At 41.0% G+C, this 17,872-nt stretch overlaps 4 protein-coding genes and 1 long non-coding RNA gene across 7 annotated transcripts in view; 3 read left to right on the top strand and 2 right to left on the bottom strand.

The window, feature by feature from the left end:
• The window catches only part of LOC306980883, a 469,430-nt gene that overhangs the window by 89,850 nt on the left and 361,708 nt on the right, over nucleotides 1-17,872 (bottom strand). The gene's annotated exons all lie outside the window — the stretch shown is intronic.
• Nucleotides 141-4,731, bottom strand: zdhhc21 (zDHHC palmitoyltransferase 21). The gene is made up of 8 exons (XM_079580235.1): nucleotides 4,622-4,731; nucleotides 4,073-4,237; nucleotides 3,886-3,984; nucleotides 3,449-3,560; nucleotides 3,245-3,383; nucleotides 3,058-3,174; nucleotides 2,921-2,964; nucleotides 141-2,062 (listed from the first exon to the last, which is right to left on the bottom strand). The coding sequence occupies exons 2-8, from the start codon at nucleotides 4,224-4,226 to the stop codon at nucleotides 1,930-1,932; spliced, it is 798 nt and encodes a 265-aa protein (XP_079436361.1). The 5' UTR covers nucleotides 4,227-4,237; nucleotides 4,622-4,731; the 3' UTR covers nucleotides 141-1,929.
• plaa (phospholipase A2-activating protein) lies at nucleotides 5,094-9,587 on the top strand. Its single transcript, XM_079580360.1, has 14 exons — nucleotides 5,094-5,339; nucleotides 5,576-5,769; nucleotides 5,857-5,957; nucleotides 6,427-6,547; nucleotides 6,632-6,799; nucleotides 6,894-7,029; nucleotides 7,125-7,294; nucleotides 7,382-7,533; nucleotides 7,826-8,045; nucleotides 8,172-8,237; nucleotides 8,329-8,406; nucleotides 8,483-8,590; nucleotides 8,656-8,823; nucleotides 8,905-9,587. The coding sequence occupies exons 1-14, from the start codon at nucleotides 5,191-5,193 to the stop codon at nucleotides 9,471-9,473; spliced, it is 2,400 nt and encodes a 799-aa protein (XP_079436486.1). The 5' UTR covers nucleotides 5,094-5,190; the 3' UTR covers nucleotides 9,474-9,587.
• The window catches only part of dennd4c (DENN/MADD domain containing 4C), a 41,163-nt gene continuing 29,880 nt past the window's right edge, over nucleotides 6,590-17,872 (top strand). For 2 of the 3 annotated variants that reach the window (XM_079580313.1, XM_079580311.1), the window contains exon 1: nucleotides 15,435-15,756. The gene's annotated coding sequence lies outside the window, so the exon portion shown is untranslated. Of the gene's footprint in view, nucleotides 6,599-15,434; nucleotides 15,757-17,872 lie in introns of those variants that run through there. The other variant, XM_079580312.1, reaches the window with a different exon arrangement.
• haus6 (HAUS augmin-like complex, subunit 6) lies at nucleotides 9,931-14,641 on the top strand. The gene is made up of 16 exons (XM_079580207.1): nucleotides 9,931-10,378; nucleotides 10,467-10,562; nucleotides 10,634-10,712; nucleotides 10,787-10,919; nucleotides 11,004-11,148; nucleotides 11,507-11,569; nucleotides 11,695-11,752; nucleotides 11,817-11,990; nucleotides 12,074-12,270; nucleotides 12,356-12,485; nucleotides 12,563-12,665; nucleotides 12,936-12,996; nucleotides 13,250-13,397; nucleotides 13,472-13,570; nucleotides 13,646-13,781; nucleotides 13,929-14,641. The coding sequence occupies exons 1-16, from the start codon at nucleotides 10,245-10,247 to the stop codon at nucleotides 14,555-14,557; spliced, it is 2,385 nt and encodes a 794-aa protein (XP_079436333.1). The 5' UTR covers nucleotides 9,931-10,244; the 3' UTR covers nucleotides 14,558-14,641.

Genomic DNA, 17,872 nt, shown 5'->3' with positions numbered 1-17,872 from the left:
TCTTTGTTCTTGAGGACAGTTGAGAGCGATATCACAAAAATAAAATAAATTCATAAAGCCACATGTGCACAGACTTCATGCAAATAAACTAGTTATTGTTTTGAATCCTACTTTTTTTAATATATCTTTATTTTTCTGAAACAAAAAACTTGGAGCAAAGAGACTTGATAAACAGCCAGAATGTGGATCGTCTCACTGAGCCGTGGTTAAACCTTTGCCAAAATCACTACCAGATGATGTTAACCATGATTTTATTGTAATCTGGATAACCACACAATACCAGAGTTTGCATACAAACATGAAATGATGACAAGTACAGTACTTGGTGCTTAATCATATCCTTAACTGCAACGGTTTCTGAAACCAAATCCATCATTTTGGAGGTTTGGATATGGACAAGAACACATCAGCAGAAGCAGCGGTGGCGGACGCCCCTCATAAGTCTTACTGCAGAAGATAGAACAAAACAACTCGAGGCTTGACACCGACATAAAATTAAAGTATTTAAACCTCAACAGCAGCATTAAATATAGATATATTGGATACAGTATTCAAGTCAAGATGTCCTCTCTTACTACTTATCAAAACAATATGGCTTATTGAGAACGGTAAACAAAAACCTCTTGTGATTAAGTACCACATATAAAAGCAAAGCTCCGTAAATAAAACTTACCTTTAAAAACAACAATAAAACCGCACAATAAATATAAATGAAACATTTCAAAAGATACGACAAAACCAGTAGTATACACACACAAACGGTGCATAACTATAGCTGCAGGTATTTGGTGAAACATGCATTGATAGTCAGCTTACTGATTATTGCAAAGATTCCCATGGTCTTTGGCTTGTATAGAGACCGGCGCTGAGGAAAGAGGGGTGACATGAGACCTACAGGGCAGGCACTTAAACTACCTGTTATAAACCCTCCAAGCGGCTGTTTACATGGACATCTTGCTATAATATATCAAGTAGTATTGTATATAATGTAGCAAATATTCAAAGCCACATCCTACAGTTAGAAGTATCTAAAAACACAAACAAAATCAGTGCTAATTATATTGTCCCGATAATAAACATGGACCTTATACAGTACCATTTGGACATTGACTTGTGCCCCTTTACAGTAAGTGTTACACGAACCAGGCAATACTACAGCTAGGGCAGCACAATCTTGAACACACACCTGGCAACTGCTGACTAAAACAAAAACCACATGCGCTTTTCGTTTCACCACTTTGAGCAGCTTTTACACGAAATATGATCCCAAAGAGGCAAGATATTTTGTAACTTGCAGAGAAAATATTGCATGAATAATTGTGTTTTTATCACTGTATAGGTCTACGCAGCTCCATTCACCAACAGCTACTGTAGGAAGCACACTGTATTCTGACAATATATGTAGTAAAAGACAGAAAAACATAAGAAAATATACCCACTGATTTTGAGTAGCATAATAGCAACATTCCCCTTTGCCGAAAACTTCACACTTGCTTCCCATAGAAAAAAAAACATTTAAAAACAGAAGTTTAAAATCAGCTTGTGCAACAAAACACAGTATGATCATACAACACAAGGCACCGACTTCATAAAGAAAATGTAAAATCCCATAGACGCTGCAGTTGTCCTCATTCAGTGGCTGATTAAAGGTCAGTAGTAAAGTCTTTGATATAACCTGAGTGAGCTTTTTATCCAGACGCAATGACTTTCCATAGTTTGTTCACAGTGAGCAAAAATAACAACATTATCCAGTGAAGTTTCGTGATTCTTAAGAGTCCTCAGTCTTCAAGTCAAGAAGCAAAGAAAAATGCAAAACGGTTTGGAAGTATCCTCTGATAAATCGAGAGTAGACATTGCATCCAGTTGATATGGTGTTCTTATAGGTCCTGTGATCTGTACACGTATAAAGGGAAAAAAAGCATCTCTGACCTAAACATGAGAGCGATAAAGGTGTCCCGACTGAAGAGGCTGCCGAGCTCTGAGCGGAAGCAGCCACAGGAGTTTCCATCGAGTCCCGCAAACTTCAGCTAACGCCCGCTGCCAATTCTTCTTCGAGTTTAATCTGCACAGAAATCATTGGATTTTATGAATTCCTTTATATATAAAAATCTGTTATTTTGTAGCATAATCGTAGAAGTTTCTTTTCTATAGACAAACATATCCGTCATGGATTACTAGACAAACACTCAATAAAGATACAAATTTAAAAGAAAAATGTTACAGATACTAAAATTATAAAGAAAATGTTGTCTTTCCGCACTTCATCATTGGCTCTTTCTTCTGTAAATCAAAAGGCTGTTAAAAACAAAGAAACCGATTTGCTCTCAATTATTGTTGTGCTAGTTATTATTCTTGCTATTGTTTAGTTATGTGTATTCATTCCATATATAATGAAAGTGCAGCCTCTATAAAAGTACCGTATTTTCCGGACTATAAGTTACACTTTTTTTCATAGTTTGGCTGGGGGTGTGACTTATACTATATATAAAAAATATATAATTTCACTTATTTGTAATTTTCACACTGACAGCCACTAGAGGGCGGTCTACGCTTGTGTACCCGTATTTGCTACTCCTGTACCACTGAAGATCGAGTGCAAAGGAATGTTTGGGCTGAGCGAGAAGGATTTGTGAGGGATTGGCGAATAACGGGGGTTACTCTTATTGCAATGAAGAAAACAAAATATACTTATACTTATGCTTCGGAGCAGCTTATAGTCCGGAAAATACGGTATACATTTTTCAAGTTTTAGATTTTTTCAACGGTATAACAGAGGAATAAGAAGAGTGGTATGGATACTTCCTGAACCCAGTGTAAAAGCTGTATGCAATGAGAAGAGTGTGTTTTCAGCCCAAATATTCATTATAACAAGACAAAGGGAACTGAATTTCAAGTAATCAAGTAAACTTAAAATACTCACATGTCATTTGAGAACTGTGACATTTTCTCTATGGTTGTAACATCCTGTAAAATACAACGCTTAATCAGTACTTCTTTTTTTTTGTACACAAAGTCACAGCGAGTCAAACCTGATTTTTTTAACAATCTTTTACTCACTGAAAGGATTCCTGTCATCTGGGTGTAGAACAAACTGGTCATGCCACCAAACATGACCACGCCCATGAACGCTGAAACTCGCACTAGAGCCAGTTCATGACGCGTTGTAAATTTCTCCTAAAAGATCAAAAGATATGTAAAACGCAAGCCACTGGCTATTATTTGGACGTTTCAGAGCGAAATGAACCTGATCCAGTTGTGTCAGTGGTTGGAAGTAGTAGTACTGGCAGAAGTCCAAGACAAGAGTGAACAAGCTGAGAACCTGAGCATAGAAGCAGAGCTGCAGGAAGAGCCAATGGTTGTCTTCCCCCACACAGTTATTAATCCTGGAGAGAGATAATGTTTTAAATGAATACCTCAACTTATTATTAACCTGTAAAGCTATTCTTACCAAGGACAGTGGTGGTCCATTCTGCGGACACAGTGGCCACAGCGGCTGCAGTGATGGGACCTCTTTGGTCTCATTAAGTTGCATTTATTGCACAACTCCCAGTGTTCTCGCTCTATTCAAAAGACAACAGTCATTAATAAGCACATGTATTATCAGCTTTTCTATTACTTCAACAATGTCCTGTCTCTCTCTTTCAAAGTGCTATTATCAACACATTTACAATTCAATGTATAGTCACGATCATAATACAAATACATTAAGATTATTTGTCCAATTTGATTCAGATTATGATGCCATAATGATTTTTGAAGCTGTACATGTCTAACTATTGTTATTTAGGACAGTTCAGGGACTCACGGTCAATCAAAAAATGTTCTGAGGGCCACATTTAGCCATAGATTTCACACCCTTACATGAAACAGTGACTTTTGTTTTACCAGAGTGAGGTATATGGGGATCTGGAGGAAGACGACCAGGATCTGCAGTGGAAGCTCTGAACAGGGCCGAAAAGCACAGAGCGGATGCAATATAATAACCTAAAGATGAAAACAGAATTTTAGGCATCCATCATTTTACATAAGACATGACAATGTAGAAGATATTTGAATCATCCGGTGTCCTTACAGACAACTATAGCCCATGGTATGTGTCCTTCATTGTAGTGAGGAAGCAGAACTAGTTTTGGTACAAAAAAGGAATTGTAGAGCCAGATTCCAAACACCACACTGATGCAGAGCCAACCCGTAGGGTCCACCACACAGTGCAGGCGTAACTTCATGGCTCCTGGGACTGTGAAAGTATTGACAAAATACACCTTTAGTAAAAAAATATATATATATATCCTCACATATAACAAATATATTGTGCAATATATTGTACACAGTGTACATCACATTAGTAACACACCAATCTGTACAGAAAAAATAGTATGATAAAATGAACACGTCCCTGTGCACTTCTACAGGCACATATTAGGTAGAACCAGCTGAAAGAAAATAGGTTTCACTCTATTATACCTCCATCATTCATTGTAAAGATAGCTCAGTATGGGCTTGGCCACTAGCCTGACCATGTTAGCAAATATTAGCAACCTTGATTTTTTTTTTAAATATATATTCATACTAACAAAGCATTTGTCCGCAAACAGATTTAAGTTACAAAAAGGAAAAATACCTCTTTTTCTGTCCACTGTCCTCTTCTGCGCTCATAGAACCAGAGCTACTTCCTTGTGGGCTGGACGGGACAAGTGCATTTTGTTAGCTGTGATAATCATCTACACCTCGTTTCCGGTTTGATCACGAAAAGAAATGTTTACAAACTACAATTGGGTTCAATAGTCCAAACAACAATACAAAAACTCAGTGTTTTTGTATGGTTATTTTAAAAGCGGTGTTGAAGCTACGCACTAAAAACGCAGTGATGAAAACATGTGCTCCGAAATTTTAAAAGCACGTGGACGAACCAAGGATTAGCTATCACTGTCTTAATCGGCAAAACGACAGAAATGTTACTGTTAACGTATTAACCCTGTGCTCGAGGCTTTTTTTTTAATTTATCAAAAGCTCACACAACGAAAACACCGGTCATGCTTATTGTTGGCCGCGAGATGGCGACATTCAGTTCTCTGACGTTTCCACTTCCTGGCACGGGGTCAGCTTCCGTTAGCATTAGCTGCCGGTGTTTGTTGATGGTACGTCAACGTTACTTGGCATATCGGACTGTTCAGTGTTTTTAGGACAAAAATGGCATCACAGAATTCCTATAAACTCCGGTGTTCAATTCCCGGTCATGAAATGGACGTGAGAGGTCTCGCTACAGCAGCTTTCCCAGAGGGAGCGTTTGTTTCGGTGTCAAGAGATCGCACCGGAAGAATCTGGGTCCCAAACTCAAGGTAGCTTTCATTAGCAGTGCGGTGTGGGACTACTTTTGCATCAGTTTATTGTACTTTCCAAGCTCTTATGTCTTAATCAAGGACATATTGGAGTTTGGTAGCATAATTTAGATATTCACCCTTACCATTGACTTTATTGATTGTAAGATTGTTGCAAGAAAACGAGCTGGTATAAAATTAGCTTTGTCATTCACCTGAAACTTTGCTTTTGTGTTTGTTTTCCTTTTCTATTACAGTCCTGACAGAGGATTTACTGAGATGCACTGTATGTCCGGACACTCTAACTTCGTATCCTGTGTTTGTTTCATCGCTCCCAATGACACATATCCTCGTGGACTTGTTGCCACTGGTGGAAATGACAATAATATTTGTGTTTTTACACTGGACAATCCACAACCTCTGTACACCCTCAAAGGACACAAAAACACAGGTAAGTTACACATATTGACTGTTAATTTTATTAGGTGTACATGTACACTATTGAGTAGTAATTCACTGAACTGTCTGCTCTTCACAGTTTGTACATTGTCTTCCGGCAAATTTGGGACCCTTTTAAGTGGTTCTTGGGACACTACAGCCAAGGTCTGGCTAAATGAGAAATGCATGATGACATTGCAGGTATGTTGTCTGCTGGGTGGTGTTCACACTTTCTGCCTTATGTACTTGATTGTTAACAATAAATGTTCTATTGGGGGGAAAAATAGCAGAGTATTCATCCCAGACAAAGGTTCTTGAGCTGTCATCTGTACTCTGCAGTTGAAATTTAGCACATTTCGTGTTTCATCCAAGCAACTTCACCCACAACACTAAATAATTCTGACCACAGGTGAACTAAATGAAGACTCGTCTTTCAAACGAGGGGTGGCATAAGGACAAGGCAACCCCTCCCCAGTTGTCTTTATTTAGTCCGCATGTGGTCAGAATTCCTATGTGTTGCTGACGAAGCTTTTTGGATCACATGCGAAACATCCAACACTTCAACTGTAGAGTGCAGATGATGGCTCAATAACTTTCATCTAGGATGGGCAACTCCTGTATGATCGAGCTTACAGAGACATGTTAACAGGGCATTATTTAATTGTTGCAGGGCCATTCTGCAGCTGTGTGGGCTGTAGTTATTTTACCTGAGCAGGGCCTTATGCTGTCGGGATCTGCAGATAAAACCATAAAGCTGTGGAAGGCAGGCCGATGTGAGCATACGTATACAGGTGTGATGATAAACTTTTCTCGAAACATTTTACACTCAGCTGGACCACTTGGTGTTGAAATACGCTCATAATCTGTTCTTTTAGGCCATGAGGACTGTGTAAGAGGACTAGCAGTGCTCAACAACTTGGAGTTCTTTTCCTGTAGCAACGATGGGAGCATCAGAAGGTGGTTAGTAACAGGGGAGTGTGTACATGTTTACTATGAACACACCAACTACATCTACAGCATGGCGGTTTTCCCGAATAGCGAAGGTGGGTTCATGAAATGTAGTCTTAAAGTAAATCTACTCACTTCAAATGATGTTGGAGTCTTGTATTTCACTGCATTCACCTTTTGCGGCTACAGATTTTGTAAGCACTGGTGAGGACAGAACTGTACGGATATGGAGGAAGGGAGAGTGTGCGCAGACTATCCGATTGCCAGCCCAGTCTGTGTGGTGTTGCTGTATTTTGCCTAATGGTGATATAGCAGTTGGAGCCAGGTAAATCTTCCTTTCTCCACATATCACAACAACACAACCATGCTTTTATTTTATATCTAACTCACTAGTTTTAACTACATATGACCTCTCCACAGTGATGGCATTATCCGCGTGTTTACGGAGGCCGAGGACAGAATTGCAAGTGCAGAGGACATACAGGCGTTTGAAGATGAGCTTTCAAAGGCCACTATTGACCCAAAGACAGGGGACCTTGGAGACATAAAAGTGGAAGAGCTTCCTGGAAGAGAGCACCTGGATGAGCCTGGTGAGAAGAACAGATATTTATAATAGTGAGATCAATGTTTCTATTTTTACTGTGTAAGAACTCGGGCTTTGCACATTCTTTCTTTAGGAAATCGTGACGGACAAACACGCCTGATTAAGGATGGGGATAAAGTCGAGGCTTATCAGTGGAGCGTTAGCGACGGTCGCTGGATGAAAATTGGAGATGTGGTCGGAGGCTCAAACCAACAAACTTCCAAGAGTGTTGTGTATGAGGGAAAGGTAAATCCTAAGCTGCTGGTTATTACATACCTGTGTGGGAGCCTGATATTAACGTTATATAAATGTATTTTCTATTTGTTAAACAAAATCTACACAGGTTGTCCACCAAAAAGAATGAAATAATTAAGTAGCGATGATGATTCATAGTGCTACTTGTATTGTGCAGTTTTGAACAATGGTCAATGGTGAATTTCACTCATTGTTTGTGTAGTAGTTGTGTGTGATTTTTTTTTTGTACCAGACTCAAACCTAATAAGGTTTCATGTTGTATTAATACTTTCATTATTTTCAGGAATATGATTATGTCTTCACTATTGACATCAATGAAGGAGGGCCATCCATGAAGCTGCCTTACAACGTCACGGAGGACCCATGGCTCACAGCACATAACTTTTTACAGAAGAACGACTTAAGTCCAATGTTCCTGGACCAAGTTGCCAATTTTATTATTGAAAACACTAAAGGGCATGTGGTTGGACCAGCGCAGCAAGAAGGAGGAGATCCTTTCACTGGTACGACACTGTGTAGCTTGATTTAAGATATTTGTACAAATAAAGTATTGTTTTAGTTACTATGTCAACACAATGGTACAAGGGAAATATTAAACCAAATACTTTATCTCTTTTGATAACTCTTAGGAGGTAATCGGTACGTCCCTGGATCTTTAGGTAACAACACAGGATTTGGAGCTGATCCGTTTACTGGTATGCTTTTATTTTTATTACTACCTCTTAATTTTTAATATCTTAGTTTAATTGCTTGTTTTATAGCTTTGTTGTGTTCCTTTTCCTGCAGGGGCAGGTCGCTACATCCCAGGCTCCGATTCCGTTCCAAACTCCAGTGCACCTGGGGGTGTAGCAGATCCCTTTACAGGTGAACCATACACCACAATGCATAATTGTTTTTTGACATATTAAATCATATATTAACATTTTACATACTTATGTAGGAGGAGGCGCCTATTCCTCTGCTGCACTCAGGCGGACCACAACAAACATTTACTTTCCAAAAACGGATGGAGTGACTTTTGAGCAAGCCAACGTCTCACAGATCATGGGTGAGTTCCTTTATATTTAACTGCACAAAAGCTGCAAAGCAATAACTAATGTATTACATTTTTAGCTAAATTGAAGGAGTTAAATGCTGGAGCCCCCCAAGAGCATAAATTGACAGAAGAGCTTTTGGGAAGTATTGATCAGCTTCTGGTTTCTGTGTGCGCATCCAACTCTGAGCCTGCTCCTTCGATGCAACAGATCAACCTACTCTGGAAAGCAACTCACTGGCCAGAAGGTCTCTAATATGTTTAAATATTGCTACTTTTTCTTATTTGGTGTCAGGAGTTGCTCATTAATGCGTCTGTTGTTTCTTTAGACATTGTATTCCCAGTCCTGGACATACTGAGACTGGCAGTGAGACACCCTCAAGTGAACGAAAGTCTTTGCGGCGAGGCAGAGGGAGTACAGCTATGCAACCATCTCCTCAGCCTAATGAGGCCAGAGGGGCGTCCAGCCAATCAGATGCTGGCTCTGCGGACTCTGTGTAACTGCTTTAGCGGCAGGCATGGAAGATCTTTGCTCATGTCCCAACGCGAAACGGTGCTGCTGAGAGCTGCCGACTTGGCCTCCGTCTGCAACAAAAACATCCACATCGCTCTGGCTACTTTGGTGCTGAACTACTCTGCCTGCTTCCATAGCCAACCCGACCTGGAGGCTAAAGCCCAGTGCCTGTCTGTGGCCAGTCGAGCTCTGGAAACCGTGCAAGACAAGGAGGCGGTCTTCAGGCTGCTGGTCGCGTTGGGAACCACCGTGTCCTCAGACCAAACTGCCCGGGACTTGGCGCGATCTTTGGGTGTCAACTCCCAGATATCGAAGTATTCCTCTGTGTCTGACCCCTCAAAGGTGGCCGAGTGTTGTCAGCTGGTTTTAAAAGAGTTGGTGTGATGGGAATGAATAGGCAACAAATGCACTTCTTTCTTAATTAATATTCGTAAGAATGACTTGAGTGACACTATCAATAATAAAAGGAATGGATGAATTGTGGTTGTTTTCTTTTAGCTTTCTTTTAGATAAGTCAAGACATAATTTTTTTTCTCTACTCTCAACACTATCAATAAACTGAACCAACCCCAGGCAACACAGGCCGGAAACTTCTCATTTTGCTGGGAATAAAGTGGTGAAAAGCTTGAAACTGAATGATCTGTTTAAGTCTGCGTTTGATTTATGAAGTTTGTATTAAGTCGAAACTGGAAAACTACGTTATATTGTAAATAATACACAAATATAATACAGGGGGGGAAAAGCACAGGCCGGAAAAACAAACTAATGTATCAGTGTAATATCAAACTTTGCACCGGAAGTACAATGTCATAACATCCGGTTTTATTTGGAATATTGGCGGTCTACTCGTGAATGCGCTGTTTTCCCTGCCTGCTCAGTGAGCCTATTGAACTTTATTAACGCTGCACTTTTGTTATTTTCAATCTTGTCCATGTTTGACACGTTGAATTTGTCATATGGTTGATTTCCTTTGTTGAACCAAAATAACCCCAAATGTGCGGCCAGGAGCGCAGGGCTCTTTCGAAAGTTAGCTAGCCGCAAAGTTTGTAGCTAGCGGGCTAGCGGTGAATGTTGCTTTGAGTTTTAACTGAGCTACTTTGGATCTTATACGGACCAGGAAACTTCACTCAACAGTTCTTCCATTAGCAATTTGCAATGGAGAAAGCGGCGATGCAGAAAAGGAACGGCAAATATCTTTGGTTTGCGATACTCGGACTGGGATTTAACTCAGAGGAAGAAATCGCCTCCCTGCCTTCGAAGACCAGTACCAAACACATCAACTTGGGGCCGTGAGTATTAGATGGAAACTCAAGTGAAGCGTTTGGTCACTTTTTGATAACGCTGTGTTTCTTGATCTGTTTTATTTGTGTTCCCCAGGGCAATGTTTGACAAACCAAACAAGGATGCGTTTTATATTGTAGCACACTTTCTTCTGGAAAGACTTGATCCAACGCGCTTTAATGAATTGTACAGGTGAGATAGAATGACAAATGCTTTAACATGTTTATTTTAAAGTGTATTACTTTCAATGTCGTTTCCATTAGGCACTGCTGGCCAATCCTGGACCCCAAAGCCGATGCAGAGTTTAGGAAAGTCACCTGCACTTGGTTGAGAGAGTTAATGGTACAGTTGTGTTTGAAGAGTCAGTAAATGTTACATGGTGCATGTCTTTGTATTGATTTGTTGTTTTTCTCCAGGATGAGACGGCAAATGCAGGCTCTAAGGTCCAAGCTTCTTTGTTCCTCTCGCCTGGGGGCCCAAAGTTTGTCACACTGATGCTGCACTTGGCCAACCATGTGATGCTGCAAGAGATGAAGACGTTCAATACAGGTTTAACACTGTCTGGCTGTGGATATTACAAAAGAGCCTTTGATTACAGGCCAGAACGTAAATGATCTGTGACTTGTCTTACAGATGGCACCTGGGTTCCAGAGGCTGCTGCTTTACCTGCTTCCTCCGTGGATATGGCGACAAAGAGACTAAACCTGATCAAAAGAAGGTTTTTGAAAACTGCTGTAGACCAGGATTTCTTTCTCCAAAATTATCAAAAGAGAGCGCAGTAAGTCCTTCCAATTCTGTACATTGTGTTGCAACGAAAATTGTCATATTATATTTATGACCAGTTTGTAGTTTTTCATCCCTAACTGTTTCAAATGCTCACCTCTCTTGCTGTCACTGTGAAGAAGACTGTAGGAAGTGAGCTTAATCCCCATCAGACCATAAAGTGGCCTGATACAAATCTAAAACATAATTACTAGACCAAATGAACCCTTTTGGATGTTACAGTTTAAACATAAAGCTTTCACGTAGTTGCGATCCAACCTAAATCTGTTTATTTACTTGTGTGTGAGTGCACCTGTTTTTGACGATGTTTGTAATCAGTGTAATTGAAATCACCTGTGTTTTGTTCTTTTAAGAGCACTGGTGAAGTCCATGAAAGAGTTTCGAGCAGATGTGGCCAAGTATGACGAGCTGCTCAAGTACGTGATGCTTTGCTTATATTGAGTCTTTTTGGTGTTTTTTTTCTTAGATAATTTTAATAATGATGATTTAATTTCTTAACTTCTTATTGTTCTTTTTTTTCTTTTTCTTTTTTCCCCAATAGGAGACACAGTAATGACTCAGTGCAAGACCAAACTGCTCTTGTTGAAAAGGCAACAAAGGTACCCAAATCATTGAAGCCTCATACCTTGATATGCATATGAAACTATTATATACATATTTTAGGTGCGTGCCTTGTGGTCAACCATTGAAGAGGTTCTGTCCTCGACTCAAGAGGAACAGCGTGCCGTGCAGTGTGTCTTGAAGGGAGATGTGGACCAGTATACGCTTGATGGCACTGAAAAAGCTCTCAAAATTGCCCCCTGTCTGCTGGAAAGAATTCAGCAACATTCTCATCAGGTAGTTGGCTCTCTTTGTAAATTCCTAGTCAATACAGAAATACAAAGTGACATGGTTTTGTAACTGTGGTTTTCTTTGTTCAGTTAAGTTGTGGGAATGTTTATGAGGGCGGACAGCTGAACCTCCTGTGTGTGCTTGAGCTGACAAACCATGCGCTAGAGTTGTTGAAGGAGGAACAAACTCGCGTTTCCCATTGCCCTCAAACTCCTCTCGTGCCTGAGCAACTGCAACAAAAATGTCAGCAGATGAGCCGTGTGTTACAAGATCTTCACCACATCAGGTAATATACTCTTTATCATTTCACAAATATCCATGAGGTGGAGTATAGGCTTGTTTAATATAAATGCTGTTTGTAATACATGTAGGCAAAAGATCACGAAAGAAGAGGCTCCGGAAGTGAAAGTGGCCATTAGGGAGTTGGAATTGGAGTGGGACAGAAAGTGGAATGATGTTCTTGAAAACACACCATTAACTACTTTTCTGAATGAAGACCCTGTGAGTGTTACTTTTCAAACTTTTAAAGACTCTTTTAAAACTACAGATGTTCTGAAATATGTCTTTGTTTTGTTTAGGCCCTTGGTTTTCTGTCTCCAATGGCGCCACTGTCTTTTGAACCTGCCCCAGAAGCAAGTTATAACAAAAGCATATTTTCCCAGTACCCTGCGAGGCTCCTTGGTGAGTCAAAACGTAATTTATTTTTGTTTGTGAAATGCCATCCATTCCATCCATTTTCTTCCGCTTTATCCGGGGCCGGGTCGCGGGGGCAGCAGTCTCAGCAGAGACGCCCAAACTTCCCGATCCACACACACCTCCTCCAGCTGTTCTGGGGGGACCCCGAGGCGACACCAGGCCAGCTCGGAGACATAGTCCCACCACCGTGTCCTGGGTCTTCCACGAGGCCTTGTCCCACTTGTGAAATGTTTCATACAATTTTATCTTCTGTAGATAAAACACTGGAGAGGCCAACACCGCACGAGACGGTCAAGGAGCTGTCACTTAACATGAGGTAACTATTATCAGACAATGGTGAAATATGAGGCGCTGGGAGGTAGATACTTGGACAGTCCAAAGTACTGGTCTGTCTGTCACTACTCCTCCCTACAGCATACATGCTCTCTGATGACCGGGGCGAATTGAGTGAAATCGTCACGGACAGATACGGAGCAGACAATTTAATTTAACATGGACTGTATTTAAGCATGGTTGACTTTGTAGATGAGAAAATGATTGCGTTAATAAGAAAATACTTGTTTTTGAAGCAACACTTGTCTGGCAAAAGATGAAGATGATGAAGATAATGATGATCAATTATCAGAGAGAGCCTCATCTCGGGCAAATACTTCTCTAGACTGGCTGTTTGATGGTCCATCTTCACTTCCCAAGACTAAACCTGCTCCTCCACCTAAAGTTGGTGCATTCTAGCTTTTTAGTTTTTGTGACCTTCAAACAAATCCACTCATTTTTTTTATTTTGTTCTGCAGGTTGGGAAACCTGACGCTCCTTCTAAACTCCCAGAGGTCACCTCACTGAGGTCCAAAAGTGACATAATTGCAAAGGAGTGTGATAATCTGGCAGATCAGGTAAGTGAGACACACATTGTGGGTTAATACCTTTGTCTCTGATGTGACTTGCCTATTGGTTTTGCTTTGTATCAGTTTGCAGATGCAGTAACTACAAACGGTACCACTCCAGGCCGAGCCACAGGTCTGGACTTGGAGGGCCTCCTCGTCACACTTCATGGAGATCCCTTTTCTACCAGAAAGCAGCTGCCCCGGACGCCTGAGAGCTTGAGTAAGTTATTTTGTTAAACATCTCTGTAGTTTAGTCATAAAACACTATTTCTGAGTTTTAAAAATGTCCAACAAGCCTTAGTCTTAATATGCTGTAAAAGGCAAAGTTAATATATATTTTTATTTAAAGCAAAATCTCTCCCCTTAGTTATGGATGTGAAGAGTTCTTGGCGAAAGGCGCTTGCGGAGGACAAAGCTGAGAGACTGCACTCCATTGACAGCATCATGGGACGTCTCACTCCTCTGGACGATCCTACTTTTGATTTTCCGTCCCCCTCTTTTACTGCCCCAAGCAAACCCAAGCTGACTCCCCCTGCTACTGAGCATGCTCCCTCTATCTGCCAGCAGGGGGCACTGATGAAATCTAATTTGGGATGGGACACTTTCAACACAGATTTCATGGACAGCCCGAGTGGGACAGGCAGCAGTGCAGTCCAGTTTAGTCTTGACCAAGAGACTCTTCCTGAGATGCCAAGTTGTGACAGTTTGTTGAGCCTGGATGAGGAGCTGTCGCCCTGTTTACTGAAAGACCTGAAACAAACTACAAATGCACAGCTGGAGCGCACAGACCTCTTATTTGATGGTCAAATACGTGTACCAGAGCGCCTCTTGTCTCCGGATATCCCAACTTTGGACACTGATTGGTTGATGGACCCAATAAAGTCAGAAAAAAAAAATGATGATAAAACGTTTTCCTTGGATTTCGATGCACTGGAAACTCCGGCCACATCCAGTCAGGACTACAGCCTCCCTAAACTCATTACATTCTCACCATGACTTGAAGTACTATTATTATTATTCTTGACGTAAACTGTTATAAGGAAATTGTACATACCTGTAAACGTAACTTGCTCCATTCACCTTTTTTGAAGCACAATGAATTTTCTGCAAATTACTATTTGTACATAAATAAAATTACTAACTTATAAAAAGTGTGGTTTGTATAGAAATGCTGGCAAATGTTTCACGCAGTTTAATAATATTTTGAAATTGCAAGTATTTTTATTTGTAAAATTAACACCAATAACCAGCAATCTTTTACAGGGTGCGCTCTCTGGATATGTAACTTTGAGACTGGGAGCGGGACATTACCCGCCTGTATTGGGTTAATGCTTAAAACTGGCACACTTGGTGTTTTGAGTATTGCAAACGTTTAGTTGCTCTTGTGTCAAAAGCGACACATAACCTGTAATGTTAATGCTGTGTGACTTTAAATGTCAGGCATTCAAGTATGTCTATTCTAGTAAGATTAAAGATTTTCCTTATGTCTTAAGACGCCTGAAATACTTTTTGTTATCTTTGCTCACCTGTTGCTTTGAAAGATTGTATTTGCACTAAAAGAGCAATAGGGGGCGCCATCAACCACATCACTGTTGATGATTGTAAAGTCAGCTGTTCATATGTAGACAAGACGGGAAGTTGCACTTTTAATAAAGTTCTAAAATAAAGCTGGAGACTCTATTTTTACTTTTGAAACATGTATAAAAGATGCATCGTTCAAATCATGATAGAATTGCACTTTGACACGGTGAGAATAAACCGCAATGAGATGGAACCATTTCTCAAATAATCTGGCTGCTTTAATGTCTGCGCTGTCCGGAAGTCGTGTCCTGTGCGCTCGCGGTGCGCGCTGCGCCTCTTCGACTTGCTGCTGGTGGCGGAGAGTGTTCGTTTCTGGGCGGTTCCAGTCTGAAAGAGACGTTTAGGAAGGACCTCTCACTCAACCAACAAAACTATCATACTCAGACACACAAACATGGCGCCTGCCTCTGCCGACAACTTTAGATGAAAGTGTTGCCACCAGAAGTTCCTCCGGACTATCTTTTGTAGCCTTTCCCTGCGTGCTTTTCTTTTTTTTTGTCTTTTCTTTTTCTGGTTTAGCACATTGCTGACTGCCCAAACAACGCACGGGATATTACAAGCGGGTTAAGTTGCCTTCATGTCAACATTGTCTCTGACCGCAGTGTGAACAGCTGGTAAGTAAGTCATGTTTTATTTTAACAAACTACAACCTGCATTGGCGGCATTACGCACTTTACGCATTGCTGGGAAACTCTTTCCAAATGCTACTTTAGCCCAGCGGAGGCTACAAGGGACTGGCTTAGACATTGTTTTAGCTGCTGCGCGTTTGTGCCACACTTTCATCGTGCGCTATCCAACCGCGGAAATAGATAGAAGGAGCAGCCACGTATCAAATGCACCGCGCGGCTCCGTATTATTCAGGAGGGGGAACGTGTCTTTTGTTAAATACGCTGCGTTGTTGTGCGCCTGCTGCATGAAAGTTGACCTAGTTAGGGGAGTCACTCGGATGCAACAGTTGGGAACATAACACCCCCCCTCCCCAGTCTTGTGCTCTCTTCTTCTTCTTCTTCTTCTTGGGCCCTTGGATTATCAGCCTTCTTGCACGCTCTGAGGAAACCGAGGTGTCATGCAGGTGCTTTAAGTAAAATGATCACTTTACCTTTTTTCTCCAACTTTAACAGACTTTCAGACTCGGAATTGTTTGCATTGGCATTGTTAGGGAACAGGTTCACACACTAGGATTTTTTATTTTAATTTTTTCGGTTCAATCGTGCAACATGAAACATAAAACACAGGCCTATAACATATACTTAGATAAATAATAAACTATACAAACTAATAATAAGATGTAAAAACTATTCAACATTATGCCACTCAACCATTCATTGGATTATTTTACAGCCTGGTTAGACAGATGATCATTACTTGGGTTCTTAACATAGGGATTAAGAACATGTTAACCTAGATATTGCACAGCCTGCATAAATTAACATACATTTTAGGCTATCCACAATAAAATGCCAATTTCAGTTGACTCCTCTATAACAAATTTACATATGCACAAAATAACACGCATCCCTCCTTTTGTAATACATTGCAAGATAACTCAATGAAGTTGATGTTGACAGAAGATCCCGCCTTAGCCAATGCTTTGCTGAATGTGATTAAGTTTTACATGGAAAAGGAACAGGGAACTACCTCCACCAGACTTCCCCTTTTATGAGTGACTTGAATATCTGCCACTATGGTTTCCTATATCTAGCACAGAGCTGTCAAAATGACTATTAGTTTGTGTGTGTGTGTGTCTGGGCTCAGTTGAGATGCCATTGATTCCATTGCCAAGGTACTGGCATATCTACGCCTCAGCACTTGAGTCTTTGCCAGTGTATAGAGCTAAACCCTGAGGGCATCAGTCGCTGTTCCTGCTTCCCATCGCTGGCTTAGGTTTCCAGGGCGCAGGCACGAGTCCAAGCAAGAGTCAGGGTTTCCTCTTCGGTCAATGCAAAACTTGTGTATTTTTTTTTTGTTATTGGGGATATGTAAATAAGATAATTCAAAGGTTGGCAAGTCTGTCTCATATGTATTAGCAATAATATCTCAAAATACAAAGGATCATGCTAAAATGACCCACATCGATGCTCACTGTTTGATCATTAAACTTTATTATACTTTCACTATTCCCGAGTTGTGGCATAGATGGACTTCAAAAAGCCAAAATATGGCACGTGGAACTCCAACCACAACTGCTCTGTCTTGACCCAGCCTTGGCCCCTGCGCCCGCTGGTGAAGGGAGTGGAGAGTTACCTTCCCTTCCTCTCCCCTCTGTGTTACATGCAGCAGGTATAAAGTAGGTCATGGCTGCGGCTCTGGCTTTGTGTACGTTGAACTTGTACTTTGTCTCCGCAGCCGGTCTCGTCAGGTGATCAAGGGGAGCGGAGGGGAGGAAATAAGTCATTGCCAAGGCACTCGAGTGTGCCACAATGGACTCTAGACACACGGGACAAAAGTCGGATTGACAAATGACAAAATCGGTTTCTTCATCGGATGTACCCCTTTTGAGATGAATGTAAACTGACTGGGACAGGGAAAATGGCTGGGCTAAAACTAAAGTAGAACTACTGGGGGGGGGATGTAGAAGCATGCAGCAATAACACAACCAAAAGCCAATACCCATGAAGAAAGTAGAAAATATGCACTGTGACCTCATCTGTAGATTGTACCCATGTGGCAACACCAAGAACCACTGCATCCTTCCTGTGTATGACCTGGCTTTGCAGTGATGGGCCGTGT

The sequence above is a fragment of the Gobius niger genome, assembly GCF_951799975.1.
Source record: "Gobius niger genome assembly, chromosome: 21".
Lineage (NCBI taxonomy): Eukaryota > Metazoa > Chordata > Actinopteri > Gobiiformes > Gobiidae > Gobius > Gobius niger.
This window is presented reverse-complemented; position numbering and strand designations above follow the sequence as displayed.

What these genes read in the sequence shown, in the direction of transcription:
- zdhhc21 (XM_079580235.1), bottom strand. Translation starts at nt 4,226, where the DNA reads ATGAAGTTACGCCTGCACTGTGTGGTGGACCCTACGGGTTGGCTCTGC. An exon ending in ACCATGGGCTATAGTTGTCT is followed by an intron (nt 3,985 to 4,072) that starts GTAAGGACACCG and finishes TTTCATCTTTAG; the next exon opens with GTTATTATATTGCATCCGCT. An exon ending in TCCCCATATACCTCACTCTG is followed by an intron (nt 3,561 to 3,885) that starts GTAAAACAAAAG and finishes TCTTTTGAATAG; the next exon opens with AGCGAGAACACTGGGAGTTG.
- plaa (XM_079580360.1), top strand. Translation starts at nt 5,191, where the DNA reads ATGGCATCACAGAATTCCTATAAACTCCGGTGTTCAATTCCCGGTCAT. An exon ending in CAAAGGACACAAAAACACAG is followed by an intron (nt 5,770 to 5,856) that starts GTAAGTTACACA and finishes TGCTCTTCACAG; the next exon opens with TTTGTACATTGTCTTCCGGC. An exon ending in AGAGCACCTGGATGAGCCTG is followed by an intron (nt 7,295 to 7,381) that starts GTGAGAAGAACA and finishes TTCTTTCTTTAG; the next exon opens with GAAATCGTGACGGACAAACA.
- haus6 (XM_079580207.1), top strand. Translation starts at nt 10,245, where the DNA reads ATGGAGAAAGCGGCGATGCAGAAAAGGAACGGCAAATATCTTTGGTTT. An exon ending in GATGAAGACGTTCAATACAG is followed by an intron (nt 10,920 to 11,003) that starts GTTTAACACTGT and finishes CTTGTCTTACAG; the next exon opens with ATGGCACCTGGGTTCCAGAG. An exon ending in GTGATAATCTGGCAGATCAG is followed by an intron (nt 13,571 to 13,645) that starts GTAAGTGAGACA and finishes GCTTTGTATCAG; the next exon opens with TTTGCAGATGCAGTAACTAC.